Consider the following 22,206-nt stretch of genomic DNA (forward strand, 5'->3'; position numbering starts at 1 on the left):
AATGCAAATGGAGCGAAAGGAAAAACGGAGGTGGAATGGTTTTAAAACATGAAATAGATAACGCTTAATTTGCACATTTATGCTTACATGACAACTACGTAACGTATTACACATGAAAGAGGAAATAATCTAAAACATAAATCATAGCTTTTTAATGCAAATTTCAAATTTGTTTTATTACCTATATATTTAAAATATTATTAAGTTGAAGGTTCTATACAATTTAAATTTGAATTAGTTATAGATGATTTTGGTAATCGCCATATGAACTAATTTGATTTCATTGATTTTTAAACCTCCAGAAGATATACCTAAAATATTTAAACTCCAAATCTCAAATATTTTTGCAGGATTATGGCCATCTATCGTCATGGAATTTAACCTCTTTTATCTTTCTTCTTCTTCTGACAATGAGTCAGTTTAGTAGTATGTTTTAGAGCAAATTAATAAAGGGCAATAACATAATTTTGTTAAAATCTGTTATTACAAGAGAGTTTATTTTTGTAATTCCATGTACTTACATCTAATTTTGCTAATAATCTCTTTTGGAAATAAGAATATTGAACTGAACAGAGCAGTTAGAGTGAATCAGATCGAAACGACAGAATGAACGTGGTCATACAAGTTTCTGACCTGACTTGTGGTGACACTGCTGACACTGACACTTGACGGATTCATAATTAATTCTACTCTATTAGTAAACAACTAATTAAATAAAATCTCAGTGGTTTTGCGGCGAGATATGATGGAATGGAATTCATGTTACGATGGGCACGACCACATCGTGCAGTGGAACGTGACTGAAAACCCTAGAAACGTACTGGAGATGAATAACGAAAACTTAGTGTTCCAACAAAATGATCTCTTTCCCTCAGCCTTTCCTCTCATGGCTGATATCCGTCGACAAGGAAAACTCTGTGATGTCGTCCTTAAGGTAAATCACCAAAGTTACTTCCATTTAACTAGCGACTAATGTTTTTTTCTTCAGGTTGACGGGCAACACTTTAGTGCTCATAAAATTGTTTTAGCTTCAACCATTCCATATTTTCACGCCATGTTTATGAACGATATGATAGAATCTCGTAATAAGGAAATTGAAATCAAATGCATAGATGCAACGTAAGTATAAACACTGTTATTGGTAATATGTCCTTTATGAATCAATTTTTAGGGCTTTGGAGGCATTGGTGAATTTCGCATATTCAGGAAAGGTTATTCTGGATAAAAATAATGTTCAAAGTATAATGATCGGTGCTTCGTACTTGCAGCTGAACAAAGTAAGGGATGCTTGTGCAAATTATTTACTGCAAAGGTAAGAAATGTACATTTCCGATTCCCGGTGTTAAGAAAAGTCATTTTAGGATACATCCGCAAAACGCATTAGGATTTAGGCACTTTGCAGAATCTCTTGGCTGCGCCACACTGGCAGATTCTGCAGAAAAATATATTGAATCTTACTTCCATGAGGTCTCTCAGCATGAAGAATACTTAAACCTGTCCCTATCCGAAATCAAAGATTTGCTGAGCAAGAATGATTTAAGGGTAGAAAGGTATAATAATTATCCACACCCCACATTTTGAAAATATAAAAAATATATATACTGTTTTTAGCGAAGAACAAGTTTTCGAGGCCTGTATGAGGTGGATGAAGCATGACATTGAGAAAAGAAAGGAGCATCTGCCAGAACTTTTGTCGTTAGTGAGATTGCCACTGCTATCGCCACTTTATATAACTGATAGGGTCCGTAACGAAGACCAGATTAGGTATTCCATTCAATGCCGGTAAGTCCTACATTTTTCAAGAAATGATTTACAATTTAGCGTTCATAATTGATAATAGGAAGTTTCGAGGTTAAATCTGGACATTTTTATTAATGATGTCATTATCGTGTACTTAACAATTCATTAAAATTCTCAATAAATCCCTATGAACTTGCTTTTACTGTTTATAATTCAAATTAGATGCAAATAACATGCAGTTACTATAGTCTATAGCCTATTTTGAAATAGTATAGAGAAATAAATATTTTTTTTAAGTCAGGCATACTTTGTAATATTGACAGAAAGTATGTTTATTTATATCTACTAAGAAAACGTACAATAAGATTTGCCAACTGTTAGGATATTATCTTATTAGTGGCAAGACTCTTGTTAAGATAGAATAAACATAGACCAGGGCGGATATGCCGAAATGTCCCACTTATTGGATGTAAGAGGGGAGCAAGCTAACTTTTGCTGGAATACATTCAGTACAACTCACATAATAAAAGTGTATATCCCTAGATCTGGGCGAGGTCCGGAACATTCCAAAATTGCAAAAATGTTTAAAAATGTTTAAAAAATACCTATTTTATCTAAGTTTATTAGCAATAATTGATGAAAAAAGGCAAAATAATCAAGTTTTTTGGATAATTTTTAAAAAATATTTTAATTGCTCCGAGGGTATTGTAATTTTGGTAAAAAAAAAACTTTTGAGTATAATAAAAGAACACACCAAATTTCATTAAAATCGGTTCAATAGTTTTCGCAAAATAATTTTTTGAAAAATTGAAATCGGTTGATTAGGATGGCCACAGTAAATTTTTAAAGTTAACACTTTTTTTTATGTTTAAACAATTACATTACATTGATCAATTTGCAATTTAGTTTTTTTCAAAAATTATAATTTTAAAGTAGGTACTCGGAAAGATGCTTCTTTTAAAAAAAAAAAGTTAAATTCCGTTTATTGGTTCTCGAGATATAAGCAGTCAAAGTTTATCGCCATGTACCATTAATTTATAAACACTTTAGCAAGAATCTTTGACCCAGTGGCTTCGTTTTTCCAAGTTCTAAGCTGGAAAAAATTTTCATATCCATAAGTTATCGGCAACATAGATAAATCAGCAGAAAAGTAGTCGTTCGCACGCGCGAAAAGTGGAGGAGGCTGCTTTCGCTCCGAGACTGAATTCGGAGGTTCAAAATGCGAAGGTACGAAAAAAATTGCATTATCTCGGCTTCTAATGGACCAATTCCGATCTTTTTTCTTTATCCGATGTCTCACGAGCCAAGGAATTCAAATATCGTAATGCCAACTGTCTGATATGCACATATTTTGTTATAAACAAAGTTTGTTATTTATGCATTAAATATACTGTATATACCCTATGCTATTGCATTTTTTCAATGAAAAAATTTGTTTATTTCAACACTGAATATGAATATATTTACTTATAATTATTTAAATAAATAACTTTTTTTTATTTGGAAATTATTTTTTTTGTTAAATACAGATAAAATTAAGATAAAATAGTAATTTAAAACTATAATTTTTGAAAAAAACTAAAATGTAAATTGATAAATGAAATCTAATTGTTTAAAAATAAAAAAAGAATGTTTAAAAATTTACTGTGTCCATCCTATTCAACCGATTACAATTTTTCAAAAACCATTTGAAAGGTTGAACAGTCTTTTCTATGTGAAAAAATATTCAAGTATCTAGATGCTTTATTTGTGGCTGTGCAACATTTTAAAAATTTGAGAAAATTTTTTCATTTTTTTTTCAAAAAATTATTTTGCGAAAACTACCGAACCGATTTTAATGAATTTTGATGTGTTGTTTTATTATACCATAAAGTTTTTGTTACCAAAATTAGAATGCCCTCAGAGCAACTAAAACATTTCAAAAAAATTATCAAAAAAACTTGATTATTTTGCCTTTTTGCTGGTAATAAATTTACATATTCTTAACTTACAGTATATTGTGCAAAATTTAATTCTAAAACTTTTTTTCTCTTCAGTATTCTTCCAAAATTCATAGATTCCAAGATAGAAGTAAAAAAACTCATAAAATAGGTATTTTTTAAATTTTTGAAGCATTTTTAAAATTTTGAAAATGTTCCGGACCTCGCCCAGATCTAGGAATCTACACTTTTATTATGTGAGTTGTACTGAAGGTAATCCAGAAAAAATTTTCTTGCCACATCCACCTCAAAACAGATCCGCCCTGATCTAACAGTACGAGTAAAAATTGGCAAGTCCGTCGAAATATACTCTCGTTAAAATACAAAAAAGTGCATGAAAATAATTGAAACAAACTATCTACAGTGTTTTAAATAAAGGGAAAAATAAAATTGAAACTAAAAAGTAAATCATGCATCCGTATTCAACCTAAAAATAATATTGTGACTTTAAAATAACATATCAGAAAGTCATACAAAAGCAATCTGATCTTATAGCTGTTTACATTGACAATTTATTAATAAATTAATTCATGAAGTCCTTCATCAAGAAATTGGACAAGTGTAATGCACCAAATCTGCTGTCAAATAACTTCATGAATTTATTCATCAAGTTCTTGACGAATTAGAGCATGTTCTAATTTTCGTCAATTTATTCTTGAAGTTCGGAAGTACCAACCCAACAGATTTCCAGCCTCAGATCAGTAATGAGGTTATGTTATTGGAATATGTAAATAATTGTGTGGCATTGTACTAGTTTTGCATTGTTTTTACTGATTTGTTTCTTACAAAAACTAATATTTATAATATGTGTCAGAACGGTACCGCTGTTGTATCACTACAATTATAAGTGGAAAGGTGACATTTTTTAAATTTATTTGCTTCTTTGATTCATTGGTAGAACTGATTCATATGTCAAAAAACTTGACAAAGTCTGTAGCAGTCTAAAACCACACTGTTTACCAATAAATTCGTTAATTAATTCATGAAGAACTCCGTCAATTTATTCATGAATAAATTGTCAATGTAAAACAGCTATTACAAAATTTTTCATTGTAGTGTCAGTCTCTGCCACTCCACTACTTTGATACACTTGGTTTAAAAATGGAATATGTATTTCATTAAAAAAAAAATGTTTCAGATTGGCGTTCTGCGAACATCCCGATATTTTTGAAAATTTTTAATGACGTCCAGAAAAAAAAATCATATTTCTTACAAATTTTGTATTTTAATTTGCGACTCAAATTTAATCTGCTTACTAACCATTAAGAACTCAAATCAGTCAAAAAATTGTAAAATACAAGAAAAAATGATAAGGGTGGCACTCAAACATAAACAAAAAACATTTTTTGAAGAATATATTTGAGTAATTTATACTTTCAAAACATTTTTGGCGGTCCTTTATTTTACCTTCCGAAGTCCGCCAGTTGCCGACCGCTGCTCTATACTATTTCAAAATAGGCTATAGCATTATTTTTATTAAATATTCTGATGTATCAGTGAAAAATAAAATATATCTAGTCAATTACCAATCAATATGTATTATAATTCTCATAATACAGAGACTTGGTCGACGAAGCACTGACTTTCCACCTGATACCGGAAAGACGGGCTTTAATCCAAAGCTTCCGTACCGAGCCAAGAGTATGTGACATAAAAGGCTACATATATGTCGTAGGAGGCCTAAACCGCCACGGTAACGATCCGATACAATGTCCGTAACAACATCTCCTTAATCGATAACTTCCTAGGTGATTCCTTGTCTACCGTGGAGTACTACGACCCAAAAATCGACAAATGGCATATGGCGCCACCCATGTCAATGATGCGGTCCCGTCTAGGTGTAGCCGTTCTCAAAAGCAAGTTGTACGCCTTTGGCGGTTACAACGGTAAAGATCGGTTGTCTAGTGTCGAAGTCTATGATGCCGTGAAGAAGGAGTGGTCGATGGTTAGTCCCATGATATGCAAACGAAGGTGAATATATTTGAAAGTTATATTTCAGTCTGAAACACATTTTTGTAGCGCTTTAGGTGCAACGGCTTTAGGCGACATCATTTACGTTTGCGGTGGCTACGACGGCGTGACTTCCCTTAATTCTGTGGAGAGGTATCACCCTAGTACAAATTCTTGGTGTTCGTTGGCCCCGATGAACAAATCTAGGAGCGCAGGCGCTGTCATAGCTTGCCAAGGTAAGTGCAAATCATAATGAGTGCGTAAATTATGTATAACGTAAAAACGATGTAGAGATTAAGACCTAAAGAAACAATTAACGCTATCTTTTTGTTCGCTATTTTGTAATTTCTAAAATAATAGAAGCAGAATATTTTTCTGAACATTATTCCCATAATTAAAAAAATCTGTTCTAAATGTTCAGACTCTCGCAAAAAATTCATTTATAAGAAGAAAACATACTCAACAATTGGAATTATAACTAAAATTTCTTATAATTTTCTGAGTTTGATATCATCAGAGCTGAAAAGATTTTGGTCACATGACAGCTGACAAAATAGAGATATGGGTCAAATATAACCTATAAATTGTGTGTTAAAATTTAATTGTCACTGCTACTCAAGGCCTACTGGCACAGAACATTACTTTGTACCTACTGACATAGAGTGACCTACTAACCTGTGGGTACCAGACTAGCTGTCAATTAGCCGAAATAATTAATCATTTCAGGTTTTAAATAAAACATGTTTGTGGCCTCTGCACAATTTACACAACAGAGGGTGTTGTGCAAACATTTTGAGCTTGTTTGAAATTGTTTGTGCAACGCGTGACTTACTCAAACAGGTTTGAACGTGTATGTGGATGTTTGAAGGTGTTGTACAATGTAACAAACGAATAGTGGCATACGACTAGAGTTGTTTGAGCAGTTTTAAAAAATAAATAAAATGGCTTTGAATATATTTTTCGTTTGCACAAAAAGAAAATACAAACATGGAATTTGCGATTGACTCTCTAACCTTCGTAATAACATAAACATTTATAGCTTCACTTTTCAGGCTATATATATGCCCTTGGCGGTCACGATGGTCTCTCCATCTTCGATTCCGTTGAAAGATATAATCCTGCCACCAATACGTGGGTTGAAGCACCGCCGATGTTAACAAAAAGGTAATTTTGATAGAAAGTCACTTAAATCTGTATATTTTGCCATGTTTCTTTGGTGTTGAAGATGCCGTCTGGGTGTAGCGATGCTAGGAGGCAAATTATACGCTTGCGGTGGGTACGACGGCAGTTCGTTCCTCCAAACTGTCGAAATGTTCGATCCGAGCACCAATAAGTGAGTAATCTATATAAATCGTTGGCCGTCATGAAAAAATAAATCCGCAGGTGGACGTATGTTGCTCCGATGAACGCCCAAAGGAGCAGGGTGGCGTTAACGGCGAATATGGGCAAACTGTGGGCTGTCGGAGGATACGACGGCATTTCTAATCTGGTCACGGTTGAGGTGTACGATCCTAAGACCGACAAGTGGACCTACGCTGCCGATATGATTGCCCACGAGGGTGGAGTTGGCCTCGGCGTTATATCCATTCCATAGATCACATAATATTGGGAAGTCCCAGTAATATAAGTAACTATATTCATTTTAAAAAAATATAGGTAATAGCTGTGTCTACATAGGTAAACATTTACTAGTCATATTGTAAGTATCAGAAAATGTTTCGATATTTATCGCCAAAAAGACTGGACGTTTGCCATGATTCGATTATGTTAAGGAAGAGATTCTTTTTTTTTAATTTCCAACAAAACATTTATTATCCTTTTTTAGTTCTATTATTCCTTCGCATTATGCATTTAGCCAACACAGTCATGTCAACGATCGAGAAATCCTAGTTGGTTTGGGTAAAACATATTTGGATTTTATGGAAAATATTTTTAAAAAAAATTTTGGTTCAAATAGATATAAAACAATAATGTATGCGTATATCTCTTCAGCATTTAAATTCGTGGTGCATTTGAATTTTATTCACTATAAAATTACCCTCGAATCAGTTTTATCAAATTGAGTAAATGTTTGTTGATTATTTTTAGGATATAATATATTTCGATATCAGTTATTTCTGTGACGCTTCGTCAAATAATAAAAGAATATCAGTTACTTTTTCTGAGCCTATAGTTACTTGTACTCAATTACATTTCTATGAACCTACAGTGCATTTGACCTACTACAATACAATAGGTATTTATTTAAGTGAACAGTGGCTCTAAGATACAAGCCTTAATGTTTAATAAATCACTTTTAAGCCTCACATAAGAATGATATTTAATTTTCTACAGATTTAAACAACACATTCAAAGCTTTAGGAGGGTGCTGTTATTGTTCCGTAAAAGTTGTATAGAGCGTCATAAATGATTACAAACCACACGAACAGTATCGAACAATAATTTTAGTTCCTTCATGTTGGCAATTTTGGTAAAATTAAAAATGATTAAATCAATAAGTTTAACATCACATTATAAAGGCACATTTTGTTTCGTCGGCTATGATTGGTGTAATTTTTCAGTCAATCAACATTCACATTATCTCGAGCGTTTACATAACAGTTTGTCGTTGTTCATTGTAAACATCATTAATATTGGTGATGCCAGATTTAGAGAATTTTCTTTACCAGTACCAGCCCTACAATGTTGCGTTGCCTAAGTTTAGCGGTCACGTGTCTTGTAAGCATTTATGAAGGCTCGGTAGTAGCAAGTGACTAAGCAAATGTAAATATAAATTATTGTATCACTGTAATTTATCTGCAATAAGCATCAGTATACATGTTTGGACAATGATTAATATTTCAAAGATAGAAAAATTATCAGCGAGATAAGAAAGAATGTATGTATTGATTTTTGTCTAAATAAAAGAGGCTACAGGAGTAACATTTTGTTTTATTTAAAAAAAAAACTTTTTTCAAATGAATAAAGTATGAGTAACACCTTCAGATTTGAAAACGCTTACAATTAGTCGAACAAGAAAATACAGGGTGTTGCAATTCTTCGAGCGAGTTTCAGCCAAAAAGGTTAGGTAACTATGGGTACAGAAACCATTAATTTTCGAGACATAGGGTGTTGAAATTAAAAAAATTGACTTCTCGAAATATCTGGACGTTTGTATAGAATGATGAAAATCTATTTTAGTTGGGAAACGAATCGTTTGATTTATGACTTTTCCCCCACTTCACAAAATGTAGAATAATGGTAGAACTATTCGTTTCCTAAAAAATTTGTGAGATTTTTTTAGTAGAAATATTTGTTCCGAGGTATTTTGTGAAATAAACTGTTTAATCATATCGAGGGCAGCAAAACAATAATGTGACATCAAACATCAAAATTAAAAACTAGTAATTTTTGTTTTACAACCAACTGTTGGTACCGACTTGTAAAACAGCCAATGGAAGCACTGAACGCACAAAGTGTACCCATAGAAATAAATTTCTGAGAATTCGCCTCGATATAAATATTCAAATGCTGATTGGTTTGGCAAACCTGGCAACAAACAACTTTTTTTCATTTTTTTAGGCTGGTATTTATAGACCTCGAAAAAGGAAAAAATCTGTCAGTGCCAATGGCTGACTGCAGTTGTAGTTTCGTTAAAGATTAGTAAAATTGATTTAAATCAGTTATTAATTGCGAGGTCTTTATTTAGTTACTGTGCACCGCCGGCAGCGGCAAGATCAAGGGTGTGTATTCTATATTTATATGCAAAAGCGGTCGATAAGGTAATTCAGAATGGCAGTCGACCTTAAATGTATTTTATAGATCTGGGACGAAAATGTTATTGCTGTTATTAATGTTTATTGAATTGTGACGTAATGTATGAATCCGTTCACGACTTTTGCAGTTTAACCATTTCGTTCTATAAATGCTTACCTGTAAATGTGTGGGATTATTTAAAGTTCAAAACAATTTAGTGTAATAGTTTAGTTGCTACAATTGCAATTTTTAATTATTGTTGCATAGCTAGTAATAAAATTTAACCTTTCCATATCGCGGAACTTTTCGTGGGAAGGATTTAAAATAAAAAAAATTGTATTATCTTGTTTCCTTTCGGGGGCATTGTTTTGAAGCGATTTACACATCCTAAGATAAGATATTGTGGTGGATGGGCCGCTATCAGTTTCCTTTATGATACATAAACTCATGGTTTTTGTTTTTATTGTTAATTTGATTAAAGCTTAGTCATATTTGCTTTTAATAAATATTGATGAACTTAAATGTTACTGAATATCATTGAAAAGGTACTTATTAACTTACTGATTTTCCATAAAGTTTTCCAATTAGATGTCTTGATAAAGCAAAGCTATTAATACAGCTCAATTAATATTTATTTATAGAACGTGTCATAATAATAATAAAGAAAATGTAAATATTTAAACTATAAAGTTATTATGACACGGCTAATACTTCTGTATGCAAAATTATTTTGTTTGGTACAAATTAAATAATAACTTTTTGGAATTAATTTAACCCAAAAATACCAATAGATATTTTTTCACAGGTTTTTGAGATTTTGAAATGTTCGCCATGCGCCTAAAATTAAGCTCGATTAGAAACAACGAGTGGAGATGCTGTTTCTGCCTCCATGTCCGAACGGCAACGATTATCTTTGGAATATGGCATTTGGTGAGTATATTTTTTTCTGCATTGCAACAAATTTTGCCATCACATCCAAATATTTTAATTATAAAAGTACTGGCACACTTAAACGCAGTTTCAAGTTGGACTTTATTGTTTTGATGACCTTTTGGTTATCGTGTTGGTTTGTCATATTATGTTTCTTTAGAAATGTCATTTATCTCCAAACGTTGTTTTTATAGAACAGCCGCTTGCTGCGAACTTCTGCATGAAATTGCTCGTTAATATGCTTTAATGACATCCTGAGCTTTTATATGTATTTGGATATGTTGTGGAATTAACTAATTTTTATGCAATACGGTATTTACAAAATTATTTATGAATACATTTTACCCGACGGGTAAGAAAAAAGTGTGGTATAAAATTCAATGTAAGTTGTTTGAAAGTCATTTTAAAAAATATGTTGTAATGATAAGTTGTTTTTAAATATTTGCATATAAATACATTGTTAAATTGTAATTCTCAGATAACAGTTACTAGTTCATGATTTAAATATTGAAGTAAATACTTAAGGCTAGGAAGGCAAATAAATAAATTAATTCTGATAATTAAATCATCGTGCAAAGCTTCCACAATTTTAATATAAAAGATGTGTTAAATTTGCTTCTGTGTAGTTTAATACAAATGTTTGATTATAAAGACCTCGAGTTTTAACATAGTTACCCATTTTTGGACACCCTATAAAGTATACAGTGTATCACACCGAGAATCGCCACGATTGATATCTGGAAAAATACTTATTTGAAAAAATTTGAAAATTTGGCAACTTATCAAAGTCAGTAGAAGAAACACAACTAAAATATTTTCAAAGTCTCCGGTTGTACCATAAATCGACGCCATCTTCGTTATTTTAAATGGAACATCCCATATATTTTTGCATTTTTGGATTCTACTTGAAATTTTAAGGTCACTTTGTATAACAATTCAGATTTTTCTTGCACAGTTAATAGTAAACTAGTTCTTAAAATTTATATTTTTAGAGATATTGACATTTTTATAAAAAATTTGACAGATGCAAGGTTGTGCGAGATCTTCAGTATTTTATTCCAGCAATTAGATATCAATTTGAGATTCGGTGTGCGAGTAGAACACGTATGGAACAACCTTACACAACATCCATAAATTAGAAAATATGATACCGAGTGTTTAATTTTCGACTGTACATTTTGATAACTTCAACTTTGTTAACTTAAATGGAACACCCTGTATTTTTTTGCCCTATCTTGTGCAGAAATTAATTATCTTTCACGTGATGTAGGCATTGTATGGGCTGTGGTTACAACTTTTAGAGATAATTGCACTTTTTACTTTTATTTTTCAATTTTACATTAAATTAACTTTATCAAGGGGTCTATGAGTAGGAACAATCGTTATTGACAATAAAACTATCAAACAACAAGTTGTCAAATTATTATTTGTACTCGCTACACTGTTATAAGTTGAAATGTGACAGCAATTACAAACAAACTGATATGTGAAAGATAGTGGTATGCAAAATTGTTTAGATTGATTTAGAAAGCGAGCACCGTAAGTCAAGGACTGAAACTTTTCTCATTCTCAAAAATTTCATTATGCAAAGGAATACAAATTTCATATGGTTGGAAAAAGAATAAAAAAATCTATCAAAACATGCAAAAAATTTATATAATCCCATATTAAAAAAATATCAATATCACCACTCATCTAGTGTGACGAAAAAAAAAAAATTTTGTTCGTCAATATAAAGAAAACAATATTCCATTTAAAAAAAATATATACTTTACACGGTGTCCAAAAATGGGTAACCGTGTTATAGGACTTAAAATTGATCTTATCCGTGGTTTTTAATTTAAATGTGTCGAGGGTCATAATATTTATAATTGTGATTTTCCATTAGATATTGCACGTCCTGGCTCTAACTGTGCTAGCGCTGATAATGCGCAACCACCACATTATCATCCAGAAACACGATGAGTTCACGCAGAACGATTTTCTGCCCACCCCTTTGAGCAAAATCAAAGACGACGATAACCCTTACTATCTGCCCACTACGCAGGATGGACGAACCATTTATTCCTGTAAGCCTGCTCTAAATGAATTAAATTGAACATGTACAAATTATTATTTTTTTTATCAGCGGACATCGATATGGGCGCCCTCATGACGGTTTGCACCCTTTCCATCACCCTCTTGATGGTGTACGGCACGATTAAAGGAAAAGCCACCCAACTGCTGCCTTTCTTTTGCCTACAGCTGTTCGATTTCGCCATAACCACGTAAGTCTTATAATTTTATTACATTTATATACTGGGACAAAGTATTAATAAATCCTTATCACTCTTTTATGGTTGGCGATATTGTTTCATAGTTATGATTTGCATATTTTTATTATCTAAATTTTATGTTTATACACTTCTTGGAAATGTGCCACATGACTAATTTTTTTTATGTGCATTAAATCACTTGGAGTAGATAATAAGCAATTAAAACTCAATGCCAGGTGTATGCATTATTCATACAGATTATCGTGAAATACTCGTAATACTTGATTTTTAACCGAATTTTTATTTTATGTTAATCTCTGCTGCTGCAATCTTTCAGTAAAAATGGCAGTATTATAAGTATAGTTTGTCGTGCAAAGACAGTGATGTCACTAAGAAATTAAAAAATAATGAACTGCATTAAATAAATAAAAAAAGAAAGAATAACGTAGCATATACGTATCTGTATTATTAAAATGGCATTTTTGTGTCTCGTGTCGTTTACAATTCACAATTTTTCTTCCATTTAAATGTATATTACCAAGTTTCTTCTTTTATACGGTGTATTTGGTGATGCAATCAACTGCGTTGGAATTTAATTATAAATTTCTGCCAAAATAATCAAAATTATTCTTATTCAGATAATAATACCCGGCACAGCAGCTGTAATAGTTGATTTCTTAGGATATGAACTGGTCCACTAATAGGAAAACTACCAAAGAAATTATTTGACAAACATGACATTTTATTACTGCTCCATCATGTCGTAAATCTATAAAACATTTTTATACAGGGCGTTTTCAAAATAAATACGTTCCTTGAAAAGGATGTTAGGGGCACGAAAATAAGCAACTTTTATTAAGCAATTGATAGTCTAAAACATTACGTTTTAAATTGTAAAAAAAATTCACATGAAGGTTTAAACAAATTTAAAACCGTTTTGGGTGTAACAACTGGCTGTACGATATCGAAGTGATGGCGGTTTTGACAGTTTAAATTTTGTGTTCGAGAAAACTAACACCAAAATTAAACGATTAAACGAATTACTTACCAATAGACGAAATGCTCTACAAAAATTGTTCGAAGTTGTTTCCATGTACTAATAAACGTGTTTCCAAAAGACGGTCAAAATTCTGTCATCGAAAGCACATTAACTGAAAACTGAGATGTGAGAAACATTAATTATAAGTAATATTTAAAAATATATTACGATAGCTCATTTTTATTAAGATATTATAAACAAAAAATAATTATTGACAATAATTTCCTTTAATCACAGTAAAATGTACATTTTCAATTATTATTTGTTCGTTATTCAACTCTCTAATTCTAACTAACTTATCCTTCTTTTCTATTCCTGTATCCAACTACCTTGTTTATATAAAAATGTTTATAAAATTATGAACAATCAGTCTATTCAGCGTTTCGGGACACGCACACTGGCCTTGGCGTTCCAGCCACCGTCGCTCGGTCTGTCTTTCCCGCTCTTCATAACAATATTATAAATTGTTACTTTTTTAAGTGTTGGTACCATTGACTAATTCTTGTTTTTACCATTTACTTGTCAAATATTAAAAATGAAAGAAAAAAATTAATCTGAAGGTAAAAATTTAGTGCTTATTGAAAAATTATCCGACCTTTCCCACCAAGTTCAAGTATGGGTGACGGTTTTACCTCACAAAGTATATGTCATACCTTAAATGTCTTAGCTACTTAGTGTCGACTGGCATAAGGCATTGCTTTGTACCTACTGGCAGATAGTGACCTACTAATTTGTGGGTACTATAAAAGTATGATTAGTGTGGGTACACATGTTCGCAAGTGACCCAGTTTTAATCATTACGTCAAGAGCGCCAGCAAGACGCCGCCGGACGCACGAGCGTTCCATGAAGGGTCTACGGCGGACTGGCGCCGGCGACCAGATGCTTACTCATATACCTACAACCGACTCCACACACAGGACTTCAACGAACATTCGCCCCGTCAACATGTCTTTTTCACAAGCTTAGGTTTTCAATAAACCCTCATTAGTTTGCACCAGGTATACTAATATTGTGAAAAACAATTATTACGCTGCAGAATCATCANACATTCACTGAAAACTGAGATCTGAGACAAACATTAATTATAAGTAATATTTAAAAATATATTACGATAGCTCATTTTTATTAAGATATTATAAATTGGTACTTTTTTAAGTGTTGGTACCATTGACTAATTCTTGTTTTTACAATTTACTTGTCAAATGGCATACCTTAAATGTCATTGCTACTTAGTGTCGACTGGCATAAGGCATTGCTTTGTACCTACTGGCAGGGAGTGACCTACTAATTTATGGGTACTATAAAAGTGTGATTAGTGTGGGTACACATGTTCGCAAGTGACCCAGTTTTAATCATTACGTCAAGAGCGCCAGCAAGACGCCGCCGGACGCACGAGCGTTTCAGGAAGGGTCTACGGCGGACTGGCGCCGGCGACCAGATGCTTATTCATATACCTACAACCGACTCCACACACAGGACTTCAACGAACATTCGCCCCTTCAACATGTCTTTTTCACAAGCTTAGGTTTTCAATAAACTCTCATTAGTTTGCACCAGGTATACTAATATTGTGAGAAACAATTATTACTCTGCAGAATCATCAGGAATAGACCAATTTCCATCAAATTCTTTCAAAACGTGGGAATACACATCCAAATAGCTAAATTCGGTCAACCGGTTTATGTCTTGACGATTCTGCTAATCTTAGCTATTTTCTAGATATTGGGGGTGTAATTCAATGCTACATGGGGCTTGTAGCCGCAGACTAATTGTTTCCCACAATTAATTTCAAGTTCAAGTTGGGGAACATCTAAATGATTTTCGAATGTTGCCATTTCGCATACCTAAAATATATTGTTTGCTTTAAAAATTGACAAGTCAAAAAAAAAATTGATGTTTCTTATGTGTGAATGGAATAAATGCACTATGAATTACAATTTTTTTAGACTCACCGCTACTGGCTACTTCTGTTACTTGCGATCCGTCCACCGTCTCGTAGCGGAACACTGGAATCTCCCGTTCCGCCACGCGTTGCTCCAACTCAGCCCCCAAGTTCTATCGCTCATCGTCCTCACCGCATTTCTAGTCTCCATGCTGTGGAAGGTGCGTAAACGTAAAACTGTAATCTAAACCATAAAAAATCCTTCTAATTACACCTACAGGCCTACTGGATCAGCGTCATCTGGCGTTGCTACAAGTACTTAACGCTCCGCCAGCAAACGATGAGGAACACAATCCACTACATCCTACCGGAGGGTTCAGACCGCGCCAACGATTCCGACTACCCCTCTCTCTTCCGCGACCACGAGGCCGCCTTCGGAAGCGCCATGAAGCAGACCCCTCCGCCATCCTACCAGGACATAATGGAAGACCAGCCGCCGCCGTACCCCGCCAGCCTGCAAGCCGAGCAAGAGACACCCTATCGCTGGAGACTCCTCGCTTTCTATCCCGGCGGCAGTCAATCTGAGGTTCAATCGACCAGCGCTGCGATCGTCAACGAAGAAGGAACGTCTGCCCCATCCACTTNTTTAGTCAAACATTTGAAATCACTAGATGATAAAACGCCAACACAATAAATTTGCCGAGTACTTCGACTGATTGTGAGAAGAACGAAGCTCTGTCTCGCATAGCCACATCGAATACGTCAGGGATAAAATGTTTCAGGTGTAAAAAAAGATGTCACGTAAAAAAGTGATTGCGTCACATATTTTTAAAGGAACATTATTATTAACCTTGCGTTGGGTCCCCAGCGTATGTTTATAAAACATTCTCGGTTACAGAAACATTGAATGTCTCGATGCCGATAATAAGTTAGTTGTTATAGGTGATATAGGTGATCAATAAAGGTTGGAAATTAAGTTCCTAAAAGTTTATTTAGGCCCAAAGACCTGTTATCCTGATAATTGTCATAGATGAAACTGAAAAGAATTATATTTAAACTTTAGTTCCGTATCGTTATACATGTCATAAGTTTATGAAAACAGTGTATATAAACAAACAAATTCGGGAGTTTATTGATTTGGGAATTGATGCATAAATCTGCCATAAAGAGTTTAGTTTTGTATTCACGGGAACTGGTAGCTGACATTGAAATGAAAACGCTGACAGGAGTCTTACTGCTTAAGATTAAGGTTACCTCAAAGATAAAAATAGATTTTGTTTTGTTATTGATTTTTATATCATAAATTATCAAATTATGAATTGCGACGTATTAATTGGTCAACAAAAAAATTGTTACTAGTCTATAGCGGAGACTTCAGGAAGCAGAAGTAAACATTGAGGTAAGCGAACGCGCGACTAAACATAAACTGATTAATCTAATAAATTAGTTGTTATCTCATAAAGTAATAAAAGATTCGGCTTCTCCATATGCAAGCCCCGGGTGTTAAGAATATTCGTCCCGGATCTAAGGGTGCAGTAACGTGTTGAAATATGTAGTAGCTTATAAATCTAAAAAAATATATTATGTCTTTGTTATTACAGTAGCCTGGTCCTTGTTCTAGCTTAGAGCATGACGATTTGCTCTAGGTCGTTGTCATTGAGCATGGGCGAATAGCAATTTGCTCTGGCAGCTACCGAACGTGAGTAGTTAGGGCACAGAGCATGACGATTTGCTCTGGACAGGTAGACTGGAATTTGGTCACCTGGAGGTTTTTTTTGTTTGAGTGGTATTTGTTCTGGTCAGGTGGATTGGAATTTGATCACCTGGAGGGTTAACTTTTATTTTTTATTTTAATTTTATTAAATATGTTTTACTATTATTCCTATTATTTTATTGTTATTATCTTATTATAATTAGGTATTTACTATACAGCGCAGAACATTGCAGGTTAAATCCCTGGTACTTTGTTCTGGTTCAGAGCGGAATTTTGCTCTGGCAGAGCGGNGTTGAGGTGACAGGAGATGGTCAGGAAAATACCGCTAATGGAGAACAGGCCAGCAATGAGGAAGTCAAAGTTGAGGAACCTAAGGCTGTCGAGGAGGAAGAAGGGGCTGTCGCTTTGCCTGTGGAAGCTTCGGATAAAGTTGATGAGGCCAAGGCCCCCGACAATTTGAAATTTTAAGCGTCTGTGTCGTTTCTCTTCTCTTATAAAGATCGTAGTGGACGTTCGTTTTTAACCTCCCTCCATTTCAGTATATCAGTATCAGTATATATTTTTTTTGAAGTATTCTTAAAAAAAGGGTTCTCGGTAATTTTTAGTGCCATCGATATTTTTTAGATTGGATTTTGTGCGGTTATTTACATACTAACTAAGGTTATGTAAATTACGTTTGGTTTATTTACGTTAGTCGTATCGCTTCAAGTCTCTCTCATGCCACTATCGATTGTCATCCTCTAGAACATTCCACCACCCTGTCAAGTGAAACCTGAATTAGCACCATATAATTATCCTATAAATATATAATGTGTTGTTTACTTAATAAATGTAATAAATAATTAATATATGTAGTCTTATACCGGCTAAGTCGGATCTGAAAGGTTGAGGAGCTGTTAGAGATGCCGAAAATACAAATTTACGTCTTAATGTACTTTGCTGGTATATATTTTTGGATTTTTTTACTTTTGGCGCCCAACGTGGGGCGCAAATAGAAATTTAAACAAAATATTTTCTAGATATATTTTTTTAATGTTACTCTATATTTGAAGGAAAATTTTTAGTTCTGGATGAAGGCCTGGTGTAAATCTAACGGGAAATATTTTTCAGGGCGATTTGGTCCTTTGTTATGAACCGAATGTTCCACTTATGAAAACTTTGCACGAGTAACGTGTAATGATATCACTATTCTCTAAGAGTTTAACGAATTGTATATTTTTATTTATTAGGAATTCCAGATCTAGGGTAAAGAAATATATTTTTGTTTTTGAATAGCGAGCCGCTTAACAGCGACATGTACTTCGTTGTATTAAATAAAATGTGTTGGAAAATGTTCTCGATGCTTTCTTTACCACCTTTAACCATCCTTTTCAGCTATAAGAAACATTCAACATAATTTTACAAGAAACATGTACTATAATTCAAATTTTACTGAGAAATTTCTTAATTTGTACTTAAATTACAATCTTAAACAATCTTTAAAGTTCTAAATTCGTACCACAACAAAAAATGTTTACAATATACATCATATATTTTTAGATTTTATCACTTTTGGCGCCCAACGTGGGACACAACCAAAAATTAAACGGAACATTTTCCAGATAATATTTTTTTAAATATTACTCTATATTTGAAGGAAAATTTTTAGTTCTAGATGAAGACCTGCTGTAACTCCTACGGGAAATATTTTTCAGGGCGATTTGGTCCTTTGTTATGAACCGAATGTTCCACTTATTTTCATAAGACTTTGCACGAGTAACGTGTAATGATATCACTATTCCCTAAGAGTTTAACGAATTGTATATTTTTATTTATTAGGAATTCCAGATCTAGGGTAAAGAAATATATTTTTGTTTTTGAATAGCGAGCCGCTTGACAGCGACATGTACTTCGTTGTATTAAATAAAATGTGTTGGAAAATGTTCTCGATGCTTTCTTTACCACCTTTACAATCCTTTTCAGTTATAAGAAACTTTCAACATCAAGTTTACAAGAAAAGTGTACTACTTTAATTCAAAATTTACTGAAAAATTTCATTGTACTTAAATTACAAAAAAAATCTTTAAAGTTCTAGTCGTAACACGACCAAAAATATTTACTATATCGTATATTTTTAGATTTTATGACTTGGCGCCCAACGTGGGGCAGAACCAAAAATTAAACGGGACATTTTCTAGATAATTTTTTAATTTTACTCTATATTTAAAGGAAAATTTTTAATTCTGGATGAAGGCCTGCTAGAATCTAACGGGAAATATTTTTCAGGGCGATTTGTTCCTTTCTTATGAACCGAATGTTCCACTTATGAAAAGTGCACGAGTGACGTGTAATGATATCACTATTCTCTAAGAGTAACGAATTGCATATTTTTATTCATTGGCAAGTCCAGATCTAGGGCAATGAAATATATTTTTGTTTTTGAATAGCGAGCCGCTTGACAGCGACATGTACTTCGTTGTATTAAATAAAATGTGTTGGAAAATGTTCTCGATGCTTTCTTTACCACCTTTATAATCCTTTTCAGTTATAAGAAACTTTCAACATCAAGTTTACAAGAAAAGTGTACTACTTTAATTCAAAATTTACTGAAAAATTTCATTGTACTTAAATTACAAAAAAAATCTTTAAAATTCTAGTCGTAACACGACCAAAAATATTTACTATATCGTATATTTTTAGATTTTATGACTTGGCGCCCAACGTGGGACAGAACTAAAAATTAAACGGGACATTTTCTAGATAATTTTTTAATTTTACTCTATATTTGAAGTGAAATTTTTAGTTCTGGATGAAGGCCTGCTAGAATCTAACGGGAAATATTTTTCAGGGCGATTTGGTCCTTATGAACCGAATGTTCCACTTATGAAAACTACACGAGTGACGTGTAATGATATCACTATTCTCTTAAGAGTTTAACGAATTGTATATTTTTATTCATTAGGAATTCCAGATCTAGGACAAAGAAATATATTTTTGTTTTTGAATAGCAAGCCGCTTGACAGTGACATGTACTTCGTTGTATTAAATAAAATGTGTTGGAAAATGTTCTCGATGCTTTCTTTACCACCTTTACAGTCCTTTTCAGCTATAAGAAACTTTCAACATAAAGTTTACAAGAAACGTGTACTACTTTAATTCAAATTTTACTGAGAAATTTCAGAATTTGTACGTAAATTACAAAAAAAATCTTTAAAGTTCTAAGCTCGTACCACTACAAAAGATGTTTATATTTCATATATTTTTAGATTTTCTCACTTTTGGCGCCCAACGTGGGGCACAACCAAAAATTAAACGGAATATTTTCTAGATAATGTTTTTTTAATTTTACTCTAAATTCAACAAAATTTTTAGTTCTGGATGAAGGCTTGGTATAAATTTAACAGAATATTATTCAGGGCGATTTGGTCCTTTTTGCGAACCGAATGTTTCAATTAATACATGAAAAGTAAAAAAATATATATTTTTTAAAAACAAGTTTTTATTAAAATTTTGTATAGGCACATATAGGTACCTACCCTATAAATGTTATGGATAACACACATCATTTTTAAAATATTGACCATTTTTATTTTTACTAGCTATCGCCATTAAAATCTTATACTACATCATTATAATTACCATAAGCATTTACCAAATTTAGATTTTTAAAATTCATCTGATTTTAATTTCTTTGTTAGGTTGCTCTAATACTTACATCATCAGTTCTGAGCTTTGAACAAGACGTTAGAAACAGAAGTAGGTATGTTAAAAACACTAAAATTACTGTCTGTGACTATCTCGCCTTCTATTCTCCTAATACATCTGGAACCACCAGCAGTATGCAGTATCTCATGGGAATAATACTCAGAATATTTCATTTTATACAGACACACATTATTTATTATTGCCTGCTCTTCAAATACCAAACTAAAAAAAATATTTCATTTATTTAAGAATTTTAGAAACTGAATACCTATGTTGCAAACTATGAGTTATGGATTCTTACGGCTTCAAGCAGCGACCGACCCTGGCGTAGTTTATCGTTGTTTGGGTTAAGCTGGAATCCGCTGACTCAATTCGAGGACCATCATGTGGGGCTATTCGATTCATATACATTCGTANATGTTATGGATAACACACATCATTTTTAAAATATTGACCATTTTTATTTTTACTAGCTATCGCCATTAAAATCTTATACTACATCATTATAATTACCATAAGCATTTACCAAATTTAGATTTTTAAAATTCATCTGATTTTAATTTCTTTGTTAGGTTGCTCTAATACTTACATCATCAGTTCTGAGCTTTGAACAAGACGTTAGAAACAGAAGTAGGTATGTTAAAAACACTAAAATTACTGTCTGTGACTATCTCGCCTTCTATTCTCCTAATACATCTGGAACCACCAGCAGTATGCAGTATCTCATGGGAATAATACTCAGAATATTTCATTTTATACAGACACACATTATTTATTATTGCCTGCTCTTCAAATACCAAACTAAAAAAAATATTTCATTTATTTAAGAATTTTAGAAACTACTTATTTATGTCTAACATAAAGTTTAGAAATATAAACAATACGTAATTTAATCTAGTATAAAATCCTAAATTTAATAAAGGAAAATAGAAATAAATTGGTGGAAAAAGAAAAAAACCTGTTAAATTTTATTTCCTACCACAAAATTAAATTTGCTTTTCAGGCTACATTTTATTTGTGACTTCAAAACAAACAGCTTCAGACATACCTACATCCATAGATTACATCTACGATTGAGATTGATGTTTAAAGTTTATCGCGAAACAGCAATGAATATGTAGAATTTGCCTCACAAGTATTAGAAGAACAGAAACGAACGGACACCAATTTACGGACCGTACACCAGTTTGACCAAACTGTAATACCTTTTCCATTAGTATATTCTCCTAATACTTGCCAGGTGTGTCTGTTGCGAACAATCAAAATATTCTCTGTTCAGCACTTTCATTCAGTACGA

General features: G+C 32.8%; 2 protein-coding genes across 2 annotated transcripts; both read left to right on the plus strand.

Moving 5' to 3' along the window:
- Positions 1-658: 658 nt before the first annotated feature.
- Positions 659-8,105, plus strand: LOC108906508 (kelch-like protein 18). The gene is made up of 11 exons (XM_018709787.1): positions 659-934; positions 989-1,119; positions 1,172-1,312; positions 1,362-1,550; positions 1,612-1,782; positions 5,279-5,412; positions 5,468-5,690; positions 5,739-5,905; positions 6,722-6,833; positions 6,895-7,002; positions 7,053-8,105. Exons 1-11 carry the CDS (start codon positions 743-745, stop codon positions 7,261-7,263), a joined length of 1,779 nt encoding a protein of 592 aa, XP_018565303.1. The 5' UTR covers positions 659-742; the 3' UTR covers positions 7,264-8,105.
- A 1,136-nt stretch (positions 8,106-9,241) lies between these two features.
- On the plus strand, positions 9,242-16,205 carry LOC108906500 (lysosomal-associated transmembrane protein 4B). The gene is made up of 6 exons (XM_023454411.1): positions 9,242-9,391; positions 10,210-10,334; positions 12,223-12,403; positions 12,463-12,601; positions 15,576-15,732; positions 15,792-16,205. The coding sequence occupies exons 2-6, from the start codon at positions 10,227-10,229 to the stop codon at positions 16,203-16,205; spliced, it is 999 nt and encodes a 332-aa protein (XP_023310179.1). The 5' UTR covers positions 9,242-9,391; positions 10,210-10,226.
- Positions 16,206-22,206: the final 6,001 nt, after the last annotated feature.

Source organism: Anoplophora glabripennis, unplaced genomic scaffold (assembly GCF_000390285.2).
Source record: "Anoplophora glabripennis isolate ALB-LARVAE unplaced genomic scaffold, Agla_2.0 scaffold250, whole genome shotgun sequence".
NCBI classification, from domain to species: Eukaryota; Metazoa; Arthropoda; class Insecta; order Coleoptera; family Cerambycidae; genus Anoplophora; species Anoplophora glabripennis.